Genomic DNA, 15947 nt, shown 5'->3' on the forward strand with positions numbered 1-15947 from the left:
GCTTAATTACAAATAAACAAAGGCCTGAAGCATAGTTTCCATTGCAAAAGGCTCTGTCACAAGGCTGTCATGTTCAAGATGCACTACTCCTTCCTACATGCTTTCTATAATCCATCTGATATATAAAGATAAAAGACTCCTAGCAGCCAATTCAACAATCCAGTTGCACAGAGAACCATAAGCACTACTTTTGGCAATATGACCACTATGTATACATATGGAATAGCATAAATACATATTTTATTCTACAGTTGTTGAGGTATGTAATGGTTAAATGGATATGTCACAGAATCAGCTTGTGTACAAATGAGTTGTGCTGCTTTTTGAGATGAAAAGGCATTTTGATTATGTTGTATACTGTTATTACTTAGAAGACATGGATGCTTTTGCCACTGACCTTTGTGTTCATGGATTTTCACCTGGTGTCCCAAGTTGATCCATGTTACTTTGTTTTCTCTTTTCTCAACACATCTTCATCATTTGAGTGTCTAAAGATTTTGCATCAGAAAGCACTGTTACATATCCTTCTCAAAAGTCACCAATTTTCAAGGACATCACACTACCTACAAAAGATAATGTAAAAAGTTGTTCTGATACCTCCTGTACCACTATAACTTTATATTGGCCATGTTTATCATATGAAATGCTAATATGTATATTCAAAATCGACTGAATATAACATACTCAACCTCTATAGTACATCAAGAGTTTTGGTTTGATCCTAAAATAAATTTATGGTATTAAGTAAAATGAAAATAACATTAAGAAATCACTTGTTCTTTATTGCTTAGTAAAAACAACAGCACCTTAAATATGGTTTAACCTTCAGAAAGAGAGAGAAATGTTCTTTCAAAGCAGTAATTTAATGTGATCGAAATACACAAAACTTATTTTACAGCTTCAGTGTACAGCATTTATATCTCAACTAAATGACGTACAAGTAGCCGCTAGGACTGAATTCGTTAAATTAAATGAGTTACATGTATCTTAAAAGAAACTTTAACTGTGCCTATTATTTGCTCGGTTAATGTACGAGTCATGTTAGTTGGTGAATGTGTATCGTGTTCTGGTTCCTCAATATAAGTGTACTTCTTGTGGTCTTGTATCGTGTTCTGGTTCCTCAATATAAGTGTACTTCTTGTGGTCTTGTATTATGTTCTGGTTTTTCAATATAAGTGTACTTCTTGTGGTCTTGTATCATGTTCTGGTTCTTCAATATAAGTGTACTTCTTGTGGTCTTGTATCGTGTTCTGGTTCCTCAATATAAGTGTACTTCTTGTGGTCTTGTATCGAAGTACACTTATACTAAGATATTGAGGAACCAGAACATGATACAAGACCACAAGAAGTACACTTATATTGAGGAACCAGAACACGATACAAGACCACAAGAAGTACACTTATATTGAAAAACCAGAACATAATACAAGACCACAAGAAGTACACTTATATTGAAAAACCAGAACATGATACAAGACCACAAGAAGTACACTTATATTGAAAACCAGAACATGATACAAGACCACAAGAAGTACACTTATATTGAAAACCAGAACATATAATACAAGACCACAAGGTTCTGGTTCCTCAATATCTTAGTATAAGTGTACTTCTTGTGGTCTTGTATTATGTTCTGGTTCCTCAATATCTTAGTATAAGTGTACTTCTTGTGGTCTTGTATCATGTTCTGGTTCCTCAATATCTTAGTATACGTGTACTTCTTGTGGTCTTGTATCATGTTCTGGTTCCTCAATATCTTAGTATAAGTATACTTCTTGTGGTCTTGTATCATGTTCTGGTTCCTCAATATCTTAGTGTAAGTGTACTTCTTGTGGTCTTGGTTATGTTCTGGTTTTTCAATATCTTAGTATAAGTGTACTTCTTGTGGTCTTGATTATGTTCTGGTTTTTCAATATCTTAGTATAAGTGTACTTCTTGTGGTCTTGTATCATGTTCTGGTTCCTCAATATCTTAGTATAAGTGTACTTCTTGTGGTCTTGTATCATGTTCTGGTTCCTCAATATCTTAGTATAAGTGTACTTCTTGTGGTCTCTGCAGGAAGATAACACAGAATCTAACCAGAAAGGTCAGGTATCAGCTGAGAACACAGATGGTAACGGTGCTGTGGAAGGGCCAGTAGCAAAGAAAGCAAAGCTAGTCAAGGACCATACAATGGTGGAAACAGCAACGGTTAGTCTTGTACAGTTTACTTGTTTATAGTGTGCTTTAGTACAAAATAATTTCTTTTGTGTCTGTTACAATACTATGAAACAGATTACCAGTATTTTTTGTACTAACATACATGCTGCACAACTTGATTATAAATGGTTAACCAGAGTTGCTGTTGAGAGAAATCTATAAACGTCAAGAATAGTGAGATATGTGTATAAGAAGTTTATGCTAAAATGTTGGCTTATATTAAGAGTAGCAAATAAAACTTTGAAGGACCCATATCATTGTTCAACAGTTAAACTGATAAATGATTCGTTGTCTAAAAAAAAACAATAAGAATCAGAAATTACATTTAATAAACTAAATTATTTGCACGTAAATCTTTCATTCTGAATCCAGACAGGAAAGAAATTCCTCGGGAAAGAAGTGTTAGAAGAAACGAGATCAGCAACTCGAGCCATTCGTGACACAGCTAAAGTTTCACTAAAGAGGTTGGGAACAATGGCTAAAACAGCTCAAGAAGGTAAGGCAGCTTGAACTATAAAATATTATCCTGCCAAAGATAAGATGACATTGTTAGAATTTAAATATGAAAATCAGTTCACAAAAGGGTGGATTTGGTTTGGAGTTTCTCAAATATAAATATAAACAAAGGGTTTGATGTTTATTTACCTGGGATTTACACCTTACCATCTTTTTTTGGAAACTTCTTAAATGTCAAGGTGGCTTATTGCATAGATATTAACATAGTAAAAAAATGTTTTCATGTGGCAGGTACTAACAAATAATAGAAATAAATGTATACTAGTGGTGAGTACTAACAAATAATAGAAATAAATGTATACTAGTGGTGAGTACTAACAAATAATTGAAATAAACATATACTAGTGGCTGTTTAGTTCAATTATTTGTTAGTACCGTATACTAGTGGCTGGTACTAACAAATACTTCATCTAAACATGTACTGGTGGTGGGTACTAACAAATAATTGATCTAAACGTATACTAGTGGTGGGTACTAACAAATAATTGAAATAAACATATACTAGTGACTGGTACTAACAAATAATTTATCTAAACATATACTAGTGGTGGGTACTAACAAATAATTGAACTAAACATATACTAGTGGTGGGTACTAACAAATAATTGAACTAAACATGTACTAGTGGTGGGTACTAACAAATAATTGAACTAAACATATACTAGTGGCTGGTACTAACAAATAATTGAACTAAACATGTACTAGTGGTGGGTACTAACAAATAATTGAACTAAACATATACTAGTGGCTGGTACTAACAAATAATTGAACTAAACATATACTAGTGGCTGGTACTAACAAATAATTGAACTAAACATATACTAGTGGTGGGTAGTAACAAATAATTGAACTAAACATATACTAGTGGTGGGTAGTAACAAATAATTGAACTAAACATATACTAGTGGCTGGTACTAACAAATAATTGAATAAACATATACTAGTGGTGGGTAGTAACAAATAATTGAACTAAACATATACTAGTGGTGGGTAGTAACAAATAATTGAACTAAACATATACTAGTGGCTGGTACTAACAAATAATTGAACTACACATATACTAGTGGTGGGTAGTAACAAATAATTGAACTAAACGTATACTAGTGACTGGTACTAACAAATAATTGAACTAAACATATACTAGTAGTGGGTACCAACAAATAATTGAACTAAACGTATACTAGTGGCAGGTACTAACAAATAATTGAACTAAACATGTACTAGTGGTGGGTACTAACAAATAATTGAACTAAACATATACTAGTGACTGGTACTAACAAATAATTGAACTAAACATATACTAGTAGTGGGTACCAACAAATAATTGAACTAAACATATACTAGTGGTGGGCACATTTTTTTTCGACCCTACCTCTTCTGACAGAATTGTAACACTTGTTTTATTGGATGTGCAAAGGGGGTGGCAGAATGGCTCAAGCCCCTGCCCTTATGCCTTAAAAGTACCCTATTTCTCAGACATAAAGGCAACATCAGGTACAGAAAATACCTTTACTGGCAAAATGATGGCAGTGATTAATGAAATATTTGTAAAACGTACAATTGTTTTTGTTTCCTCAATTAAGGAGTTTCACCAAGTACTGATGGTTTGAGTTATCAGTTATATGGATACCTACATCATTCACCTCCTAAAGTCATCGATAAAATAGATAAACCACTAAGATATTCTGTCTTTGTTATTGTGCTCTTTCAGTAACATTTAAGATTATAAAGTTCAGTAGTGATAACTTGATGTTGTGAGAAGTCAACTATCTATTTAAACCACATTTTGACACTGGACAATTTAGTAAATTTAAAGTTGTGAGAAGTCAACTATCTATTTAATCCACATTTTGACACTGGACAATTTAGTAAATTTAAAGTTGTGAGAAGTCAACTATCTATTTAATCCACATTTTGACACTGGACAATTTAGTAAATTTAAAGTTGTGAGAAGTCAACTATCTATTTAATCCACATTTTGACACTGGACAGTTTAGTAAATTTAAAGTTGTGAGAGGTCAACTATCTATTTAAACCACATTTTGACACTGGACAATTTAGTAAATTTAAAGTTGTGAGAGGTCAACTATCTATTTAAACCACATTTTGACACTGGACAATGTACACTTTTCTGTGAATTGAAAGTATCTGTTTAATACTTGGCTTGCAATGTATTGCTTTGTGTCTGTTGTCAGACCTTCTACATCAGTTGAGCCCTAAATTATGGCATTATTGTGGTAAAAACTGAAATGGTTGAGGAGCTCAAACCTTTGACCTGTCTGCTTATGCATTTAAAAATATACTTTGTGAGGTCTACCTGAGTTATTCTACCAAATTTGATCAAAATTGGTTCAGCCACTTCTTTACAAAAGACCTGTGACATCCGAAAGACATGTGAATATCTCTGGTTTATATATATATAAAACATACCTTTGAATTGAATTTAGGATCTGAATTAAATGGTGCCTATCAAAATAACATAAATAACAAACAAATTCAGAAATGGTTAAAATGCATAAAGGTAAGAGAAATATGGAACCAACACTTTGATTGAAAAATAACTTTCATCAACCCTAACCCTGATGAAAGTCATTTGGGTCAAAATGTTTCTCTTTCTCTTACAGCATTTTTAACCATTTCTTTGTGTCTTTCAAAACTTTACATATTTTTAGGTTTGCCAGATGAATAGCTCAAAATGTTAAACTTTTCTTTGTTTATTTTGTTTTTCTTTACTGTCTGAGATGGAGTGCAAAAAATAATTTTTAGGTGAAGCCTTGCTGAAAGACTTGGGATACCCAGAGGAAGGTGGGAAAGCAGATAAACGACAAACCCGGTCACAAACCCGTGGTGGTAATCAACAGTCTCCTTCATCCCAAAAAAAGACACCAACAAGGGTATGGGTTTGTTAAATTTATTTTTCTTTATCAAATGTACTTTTTATTTTATTATATACTAGTCTTGTTCAACTATATTATATACTAGTCTTGTTTAACTATATTATATATTGGTCTTGTTCAACTATATTATATACTAAAGACGTTTAACTATATTATACTAGTATATAATATAGTTGAACAAGACTAGTATCTTGTTTAACTATATTATATACTAGTCTTGTTTAACTATATTATATACTAGTCTTGTTTAACTACATTATATACTAGTCTTGTTCAACTATATTATATACTAGTCTGGTTTAACTATATTATATACTAGTCTTGTTCAACTATATTATATACTAGTCTTGTTTAACTTGTAAATTTTAATTCAACTTTATTACAATTCTTCTCTATAGGAGTCTACCAGACAGAGTCGAAGGGGTGGACCACAGAAAGATGACCAGGAGGAATCATCAGAAGAGAACGAAGATGATGCTGATCAGAAAGAATTGAAGAGCAAAAAACGAGAAGATTCTGCAGCAGACTCGAATCAGGACTGATTCCATGTTTCCAGACTGCAGTAAAAAAATAATGTTTTAATGTAGTAGAAAAGAACAGAAAGCAGTTTAGAAAAACCTAGAAATCATGATTTCTTTTTTTATTTTCTGTCATGAAACTGCTGATAGATATGCATGAATTTAAAGTCATTTTTATATGTGTTGTGTGTTTGTACAGTTTGTGGTACAGTAGGATTTAGCATTTTATCTGTCTTAAGGACTGTTTCCTCTTCCCTGTTCGGATGTATGGGACATTTCTATCAGTTTTAGGTAGATCTTGCTTTTGGTTTAATATCTTTATGTTTTGGGGTATCTTTTCTCATAGCTTCTCTGTGTACTATAAAGACCTACTAATTTAAGCAAAAGTCACCTGGGTCACTGATAGGGAAAGAACACAAATGTGTAAGTTGAATTGATAGACTGATTTAACTGAAAATTAATCAGATTAGTTTGGATTTTGAGTTTTATATACTTATCTGCTTGCTTAAAGAAGTTAAAAAAATGTTCAAAACGTTTACTGAATAAGTAAGATTATGCATCATTAATTAAAATAAAATACACTGTTCAAGTGTTTACAGCTTATTTACCAATCTAAGAACATTTATGTAGTTATTAAATATTGTATCGGGCACATTGATGGTATTTTTCATGAACAGTTTTTGCCTCCCATCGTGGCTTTATTGTGTGGCATTTGAAAGTCAGTGTTGAAAAAATATCAAACTTAAGCCCAACGCATTACCTAAGAAACCCATAGGAAGAGACCTGCCTATAAAACAATGCTTTAGCTATCTTTGATTTCTTGGTTTTTTAAAAAAACAGGGACAAGCATGTTTACTACTTGAACAAAATTGTTTCCTGGTGCTTTGATATATTTATTTTTATCACATATTTTTCACATTCATGAATCGTTTTACTACTCAAAGTGTCATTGTATTTTTCCAAAGCGAGGAAGCTCAAAGATCCTAATTAAAGTTTTGTGTACAAACTCAGAGCAAGACTTTTCTGCTTTATTTGATGTTCCTCTGGTCAGGTTCTTTATCTACAGGTGAATTGTGTGTTGTTTCTATAACTAGTTGGATTATATTTTGTTACAACTCCAGGATGGTAAAGTATTGTTCCTGTAGCTCTAGTCTGATTACGTATTCCACAACCAAGAGAAAAACACACAGGTTTCTGGTTGTATCATTGCTGTAATTCCAGGATAGTAATGTGTTGTTTCAATAGCTCTGTTAAGATTAACAAACACAAAAACTGATGTTTTTTGTTCTAATATAGTAGCACAATGTCCCTGAAAGTAAATTATACCTCTAGTATAGTTAAGTATTCCAAAACTAGTTTCTGGCTAGGTACTGTTGCTATAACTCCAAGTTTTCAATAGATTGCTCTTGTAGTTATGTTATGTTGGATATTGTTTTGTATTATTAATATCTATCCCAATGTTTTATTTTTATTTTCTTGCAAACTTTATAGAACAATTTTATTTGTTTATAAAAAACAGATTCCACAAAAGAACCTAGAACTGGGTTCTAGTAGGGACAGATGACAATTTGGGTTTAACCTAGAACTAGGTTCCAGGAGGAACAGCTGACAAGAATTGGGTTTAACCTATAACTAGATTCCAGTAGGAACAGCTGACAATTTAGGTTTAATCTAGAACTAGGTTCCAGTAGGGACAGCTGACAATTTGGGTTTAATCTAGAACTGGGTTCCAATAGGGACAGCTGACAATTTGGGTTTAATCTAGAACTGGGTTCCAGGAGGAACAGCTGACAATTTGGACTTAACCTAGAACTAGGTTCCAGTAGGAACAGCTGACAATTTAGGTTTAATCTAGAACTAGGTTCCAGGAGGAACAGCTGATAATTTGGGTTTAATCTAGAACTAGGTTCAAGTTAGAACAGCTGACAATTGGGGTTTAATCTAGAATTAGGTTTAAGTAGGAACATTTGACAATTTGGGTTTAATCTAGAATTAGGTTTAAGTAGGAACAGCTGACAATTTGGGTTTAATCTAGAACTGGGTTCGAGTAGGAACAGCTGACAATTTGGGTTTAATCTAGAACTGGGTTCCAGTGGGAACAGCTGACAATTTGGGTTTAACCTAGAACTAGGTTCCAGTAGGAACAGCTGACAATTTGGGTTTAACCTAGAACTGGGTTCCAGTAGGAACAGCAGACAATTTGGGTTTAACCTAGAACTAGGTTTAAGTAGGAAAAGCTAACTATTCTACTTCTCACATACGGCTAACAAGGACCTGTTAGGTTTTTCAAAGCTGTCCCTCAAGAACAAGAAAGGAAAAATTAAAGATAGGTTTTATTTTTTGACATAAGTGGTAATGTTATCAGAACTGTTATTTGATATTGTCATACAGAGTAAGTGACTGTACAAATACATTAGTTATCACCTTCCTGAATTATTTACAAATCTACATTACATGGATGTTAACTATATGGCTTCATCAACACTTAGGATAAGTCAAACAGTCTTAAGACATTTTAATTCATCATTGTTGACTAGACTATTGTAATTCCTATAAAAGCAACTAAAGAATAAGCAATCAAAGATTTTTTATGCTAGGCCTTTGGCTATGGGTGGCATTAAAAGAGTGACAGTCAGATTCCACTATTCAGTGAGAGCAATCAAGAGTTGGCAGTGGGTGTTGCTGACTAGCCTTTTTTCTATCAATTTAAAATTAGGAACAGCTAATGCAGATAGCCCTCGAGTAGCTTTAAGTGAATGTCTGAAACAGATACTTCAATATTTTAATTCCACCTGACAAATATATAAAAAATGAGTAACAAGATCTCCCACCAAAACCAATCATAAATTATACCAATTATTATAGAAGGTGTTAACGCTCCTTCATTCATTAAAGGTTTATGATTTTATCTGTTGAAAGGTAGCTTATTTTCATACACAGACTTACGCTCTTTTATTTAATTCTTTATATCAGCCATTTTAGGTTTTAAAATTTTCTATATTTTGATTAAATGCAGAGATTTTGTTGACTTTCATTAGCAGCTATGTTTCATATATATATATAATTGTTATTTTGTTAAAACTTAAGTATGAAAATACGTTCTTATGTTTAATCTGTATTATGAGTTTGAATTATTGTTCAAGTATTTTGAATGAAATTTGTTTTAGCTTTAATTGTGATTTATGGAAGATGAAAAGTAAGATTTTGTATTTTTGATCGTTGCCAAGTGTATTTTTTATGTATATTTTTGTGCTACAATAGTTAGGCAGATTTTCATTCTTTCAAAACATTCAAATAAAATGACCCCCCCCTTTTTTTTGTTACCTTAAATCCCACAAAGAATATTTTATTTTCTAGCCCTTCGTGACTAGATTTTCATGGGTTTGTTGTATTGAAAGTTGATGGTTTACGTTTTACTTGTACTCTCTATTTTCTCAAAAAAAATTATATTTTTGGGATCTAACTTAAGTTGATATACTTTTATAACTAGAAACATCTGTGATTGTTGGTACTTAAGCATATGCAATTTTGTGATTTTATGAGCTTATAATATTTTAATTTTTTCTGCTGTGTTGTTTATGATTTTTCTGAACTATATCGCAGTGCTTCTGTTTAAGTTCAGAGATAAACAAATCATTATTAAAAACAATAAATATAAGGGTTTTTTTTACAAGTAATTAAATTTAATTTGCTGAAATGTATTTTTTCAGACATTTGTACTTACATTTTGGTTTAGTAGATATAAGAAATGTTTTTGTTGGTTTTTTTAAAATCTAAACATGGCCTTTCATTTGTGCTCATTTAGGTAAAATATGGTTGTTCATCTTACACAATTAACTTAACAGTCAAAAACTATTTGTAACATTGTTTATTAAACACAGAAGTTGACACAAAGAAGTGACAGATTTATGCACTTGTGGCACTAAAGTAGTCAGAACTCATCAGTAAAGTTCATCTTATTCCCAGCTTATAACAATGAACTAAAGAGAGTGACAGAAGAATTGTCAAGAAAAGGTTAAATTCCTAATAGAATTGAACAACAGAAATAAAATAAAAATACCATGTAATATTAAGGTACATATTGTAGGTTTTGTAACTCCTATAATTAGTCCCTAAACATTAATACATTAATTTATGGCAAAAGGAGCAAACATGATTCTTTAGACCAAGGATTAAATTTAACTTTATGAATGGTATAGAAGGAAAAATCATACGGTTTAAAATGTTTCAAAGCAAACACATTTTTTGTGATGTTATATAATAGACCAAAATTGTGGTTCAAAGCTCAGTTTGTTTTTGTGAGAGTTACTGTGTTGAGTTTGTTTAATCTTCAATATTACTCTGAGACAACACATCATTGTTACAAGAAACCCTCATATTTAATGTACCAGATATTTTATAAACATTTTGGCTGAAAACAGTTAGTTATAATGAAAGTACACAATACATTACAGCCATGTTTAATAAAGCTACATAACACTACAGTCAGTGTTTTTAAAGGACATTACAGCCATGTTTAATAAAGCTACATAACACTACAGTCAGTGTTTTTAAAGGACATTACAGCAAAAAACGTTTTTTAAAATTATAACTGATTTGACAGCTGACTACTTTTACACTTTCTGTTGTAGTTAATATGCATCGTAGGTACAGTGCATTAGGGTAATGGATCACAAAGATGGCAAACGTGGCATGTTCTTTTTTTTTTTGTGTGTGTTCATCACATACTCTGCCAGTTACTACCGTTTCCAATCTTCCTGGTATCAGATTGAAAATCTGAAAGTTGAAATCAGCTCAACTAATGTAACTAAACTGTTTACTAATAATTTCTATTGTGCTTTTTCGATTATAATATTTCATAATTTTTTTTCAGCCACATTTTTAGTAAAATATCCTACTTTTTCATGGCCATGGATCTTAAAACAGGTTAGAAACATTAAATTATACAGTTATCTAACATTTACAATACAGTTCCAGAAACTACAGCCTTCTAGTTTTATCAAAGCCTTTTACAGAGAGAGAGACCATAGTTATAGATCATTACATCACTTAGCAACCAATGATAACCTGTAGTAAAACAACATTACAGAAATTAACAGGTTTTATGTACCAATTGTTTCTCAGTGAAATTATTACATTACATCTCTTAGCAACAAATTATACTCCAAAAATAATCTGTAGTGAAACAACAATACATAACAAATTTACAATACTTAATATTACATAGGAAACTAAAACAATTGTTCAGGAAATTTTTACATACAGTATCAAAATATTATACTAAAGAAATAGTTTTAACTGATTAAAAATTTATTCTATTAATGTAAGCCAACTGCTGTTAATTGGGTTATAGATTAATACACTATGGTGCAATACTATAGTAGGCTATTGCAGTAACAATTTCTTTTATTTATTTTTTGTTTGCAGTTTAATGTAATCAAACTGTGTTGTACATTTAACAGTTGTATAATTTAGTGTTGTATTCAGTTTTGGTGAAACTACAGTCGTGCGTAATGGCACTACAAGCCACCTCTCATTATTGAGTAGTGACGTGAAGCTTTACAAAGGCGTCTGTAACGAGGAATACTGTAAGTATCTTTGTTGCAAAAAAAACAACATGTTTTACTGGCACAACTTAAAGAGATGGTTTTGGTTTTGATGAATCATAAAAATCTGTTCATGGGAAAAAATAGGCTTAACAAAGAGAACTCATTTAAGCCTATTTCATGCTTCTTAATGTGATGTCAAAATCCTATAATTCATCCACACAGAAATCATTACTGTAGTGAAATGGGTTGAATTATCCAGTCCAATACTAACACATCAAATTATACTTAGAAGAGATGCTTGAGTTTCTTCACGTTAAATATCATGGTTCATCGTAGCACACTAGATATCTTTCATCCTGTTAAAAACAGTAACATATCTTGATATTTGAAGGTTGGAGAGTAAAGCTTTACAGAAAACTTGTGCACAAAACATTCCCAGTGAGGATAAAAACATCAAGGTTCCTCGCACAATCAGTGTAGCAACGTGATGTCTGTCATAACTATTACTAATTAGTTCAATGTGTGTATGTGTATACTTTACTACAAGTTAATAATACTTTAGGTACGGCTTGAGGTCGTGTGGTATGTGTAGAACTAAGGAACGTGTCATTCTTATTCCTGCAAGTATTTTCAAGTTTGAAGGAAAAATTTGTATCAGTTTTGGTAGCTGAAATGTAAGTTTTAGTATTGGTATTTTGTTGTGAAGTGAAAAAAGGTTTTGGGAGCTCGGGCTCTTTGGGCAATGAAGTTAAAAAGACTGATTGTACTTCAAAACTTGTTACAAAGTTAATCTGCTTTTTGAAATTGTTTTATGATAAATACTATGTTTGCTTTTTTATCCATGAAGACCAATGGAATCATTGAAAATGATCTACAACAGGTGGTTCTAGAAACTGCTCAAGCCCTTTTGTTCACTTACTCTATGTGGATGCGTCTATTTCTTATACAAGTTTTAGTACTCAAATTTGGCTAATGACACTTGGATCCTGAAAATTTCAATGTTGGTGTTTTTTCCTTTTCATCCAGTGAAGAAATTTAGCTGATTTGTGATTTGAATTTTAATAAAAACAAGAATAAATGTTGTGTCTTCACGAGATCTTTTAGTTTTTTTTTTTTGGTACAGGTAGAACAGACATATACATTTAAATTATCTTAAACATCAAAACTTTTCAAATGCATTTCATATAATTAAAAAAAAAGTTATAAAATAATATTTAGATTCATAAAACATCTCACAAATAATAAAAATCTGGTGAAAAAAAAGCTATTTTTTAATAACATTCTTAAGTTTTCCATAAATGTCTGTCACATAGGTTAAAGAAAAAATTAAGAATTGTCAGTTTTTATTTTATGTACAATTTTTAATCAACTAAGTTTTATTCAAATTCGATGACGAGGAACCCACTTGGAGACTAATAATGCTTAGAGACAGCTTGAATGGGTAACGAAGAAAACTTTAATATAAGTTTAACATAACATCAAATGTACTACGTTTCGACAAGGTTTTGTCATCATCTGACGTTGCCGTTACATTAAACTTTTTCTTCATTACCCATTCAAGCCGTCTCTAAGCATTATCAACTAAATTTTACTTGCACTTCATTCTGACATTTTAAACTCGATCAATAATTTACAGATTTTAAAATGAATTAGGTTTGTTAATCTGTTATGTCAAGACTTTTAAAATTAACTGCACCATAAAGTTATTGAATCTAGTCCTTAAAATTACTAGATTTTAAAATAACTGTGTTAAGTGCATTCTATGTCGATTTTAAAATTCACTGGTTATTTACAACACTTTGATCTATTTATCACTTAACTAGATGTTTTAGTTTTGTTTGAATTTATCCAGCAGCACATGGTTTCCTAAATAAAACAAAGTTATAGAGAAGCTTTGTTTCAGGTGAATTCTGTGAGAATTAGTCTTCTGTGTAAAACTGAGTTTCAGAGTTCTATAACAAATATATCACCTAGAAGTCATTAGTCTCCTTTATAGAACTGAGTTTCAGAGTTCTATAACAAATATATCACCTAGAAGTCATTAGTCTCCTTTATAGAACTGAGTTTCAGAGTTCTACAAGAAATGTATCACCTAGAAGCCATTAGTCTCCTTTATAAAACTGAGTTTCAGAGTTCTATAACAAATATATCACCTAGAAGCCATTAGTCTCCTTTATAGAACTGAGTTTCAGAGTTCTATAAGAAATGTATCACCTAGAAGTCATTAAAATGTATCACCTAGAAGCCATTAGTCTCCTTTATAGAACTGAGTTTCAGAGTTCTATAAGAAATGTATCACCTAGAAGTCATTAGTCTCCTTTATAGAACTGAAATTCACAAGAATTTTGCATGGATGTCACTTATAGCATGTTGTTTCCTAAATAAAAAGAGTTGTTACCTAATGACATCTGGTCACCTAGACAACATTAAGTAAGTTTTTTTAAGAAGTTGTTACCTAATGACATCTAGTCTCCCAGACAACATTAAGCAAGTCTTTTAAGAAGTTGTTACCTAATGACATCTGGTCTCCTACATAAAACCAGGGTTCAGAATAGTTAATGTTTTGGCCACCTAGCAGCATCTGATCTCCTAGATCAGGCTAAAGTTTTAGGAGATTTCTACACGGATCTTTCACCCACCTGCATCTCGTCTGTTGGAGAGAAATATATAGCTATTCTATGTCAGTCAGTTTAGGGAATGAAATGGGTTTTGCATATTTTCAAATGAATTGCAAAGTATGTTATCTTTTCATGTCAAGAAATGAGTTAAGCTATGCATCTCTTTTATTAATAAAATCTTAACACAAGTAACTTGCAAGTCCACCTAAACGGAATACTAAAATTATGGTTTTTCAATAAAGACAGATTCTTGTTCACCTTGTTGTGTTGTTTAACGTAAGCTCTTTGCACAGGTCTGGTGACCAAAAATGTCCATTTTAACTTAAGGTAATTTCCTGGGAAAATTAACATTTCCTTGTGTTTGGAGGTAGTTACAACATAGTTCTCCTGCATATTTCACATAACTCTGAAAAGTTTATAAATATTTAATGGAAATAATGACCATGTGTCGAGTTTCTTTAGGTTAAACAAGCCAGAAACATAAAAGAAAGTTTCAAATTTTCTGTTAATCAAGTTTCTTCAGATTAAACAAGCCAGAAACATAAAAAGAGAGTTTCAAGTTTTCTTCTAGTCAAGTTTCTTTAGGTTAAACAGGCCAGAAACATGACCAGATGTCACTAGCTCAATAAATCACCTAGTCACATGACTATATGTCACTAACTAACCTAGTGACATGACAAGATGTTGCTAGTTAAATAAATTACTTAGTGACATGACAAGATGTCACTAGCTCAATAAATCACTTAGTAACATGACTATATGTCACTAACTAACTTAGTGAAATGACAAGATGTTGCTAGTTACATAAATTACTTAGTGACATGACAAGATGTCACTAGCTCAATAAATCACTTAGTAACATGACTATATGTCACTAACTAACTTACGTAAAACGTAAAAAGCCGAGGAGTGGAAAAAAACTAAGACTGAGGCTTAAACCTAGGACCTCTGAATAACAGGGCCATTACTTTACCAATGAGTACCGTCTCTTTTCACCCATAATGCCCTTTTTTTTAATATAAGAATGATTACTATATCACGTTGTGTTGTGGTTAGGAAACTAGTCGGTCAACCCCCCACCACCTCACCCAGTTATTCAAGTCTATCGCAGACTTACGTGTATTATATTACTACTAATTTAAATCGCATTATGAATTATTTCCAATAGCAACAGAAGAAAAAAAATGTTTTGTTTGTAGTTAAGTACAAAGCTACACAGTGGGCTATTTGTGCTGTGCCCATTACGAGTATCGAAACCCGGTTTCTAGCATTGTTGGACCGTACATATATCGCTGAGCCACTAGGAGGCTAGAAATTAAGTAGCATATCAAGAAAATGCCGGTAGTAACAACACAAGTAACTTTGCAACATGTTTGGTAGATGTCGGTAGTTACAACAATGATACTCCACTATTTAGCCAATCACCTTAATGTTAATAAAACTTATTACTTGACTTTTTATATTCAACAGGAAAAGTGTTATCAATATTGTTAGATTATTTACATATTTTTGTTGGTTTTTGCTTTCTTATGCTAACGTAAGTTCTGATATTTACTAGGATTGATCTGCTCTAGAGCAAAGCTACAAAATGGAAAACTATCACCTAGATTATGTTTAAAATAAATAAAGACTCTAATATGGAAAACTATC

At 31.8% G+C, this 15947-nt stretch overlaps 1 protein-coding gene across 2 annotated transcripts in view; it reads left to right on the top strand.

Annotated features, from left to right (window-relative positions):
• The window catches only part of LOC106475264 (nucleolin 1-like), a 24831-nt gene extending 12056 nt beyond the window's left edge, over positions 1 to 12775 (top strand). For both annotated transcript variants that reach the window (XM_013935961.2, XM_022379419.1), the window contains 4 exons: positions 2059 to 2190; positions 2572 to 2695; positions 5482 to 5609; positions 6011 to 12775. In XM_013935961.2, coding sequence (XP_013791415.1) covers positions 2059 to 2190; positions 2572 to 2695; positions 5482 to 5609; positions 6011 to 6154 — 528 coding nt within the window. In that variant the 3' untranslated portion in view covers positions 6155 to 12775. The remainder of the gene's footprint in view (positions 1 to 2058; positions 2191 to 2571; positions 2696 to 5481; positions 5610 to 6010) is intronic.
• Positions 12776 to 15947: the final 3172 nt, after the last annotated feature.

Source organism: Limulus polyphemus, unplaced genomic scaffold (assembly GCF_000517525.1).
Source record: "Limulus polyphemus unplaced genomic scaffold, Limulus_polyphemus-2.1.2 Scaffold8313, whole genome shotgun sequence".
In the NCBI taxonomy this organism is placed as follows: Eukaryota; Metazoa; Arthropoda; class Merostomata; order Xiphosura; family Limulidae; genus Limulus; species Limulus polyphemus.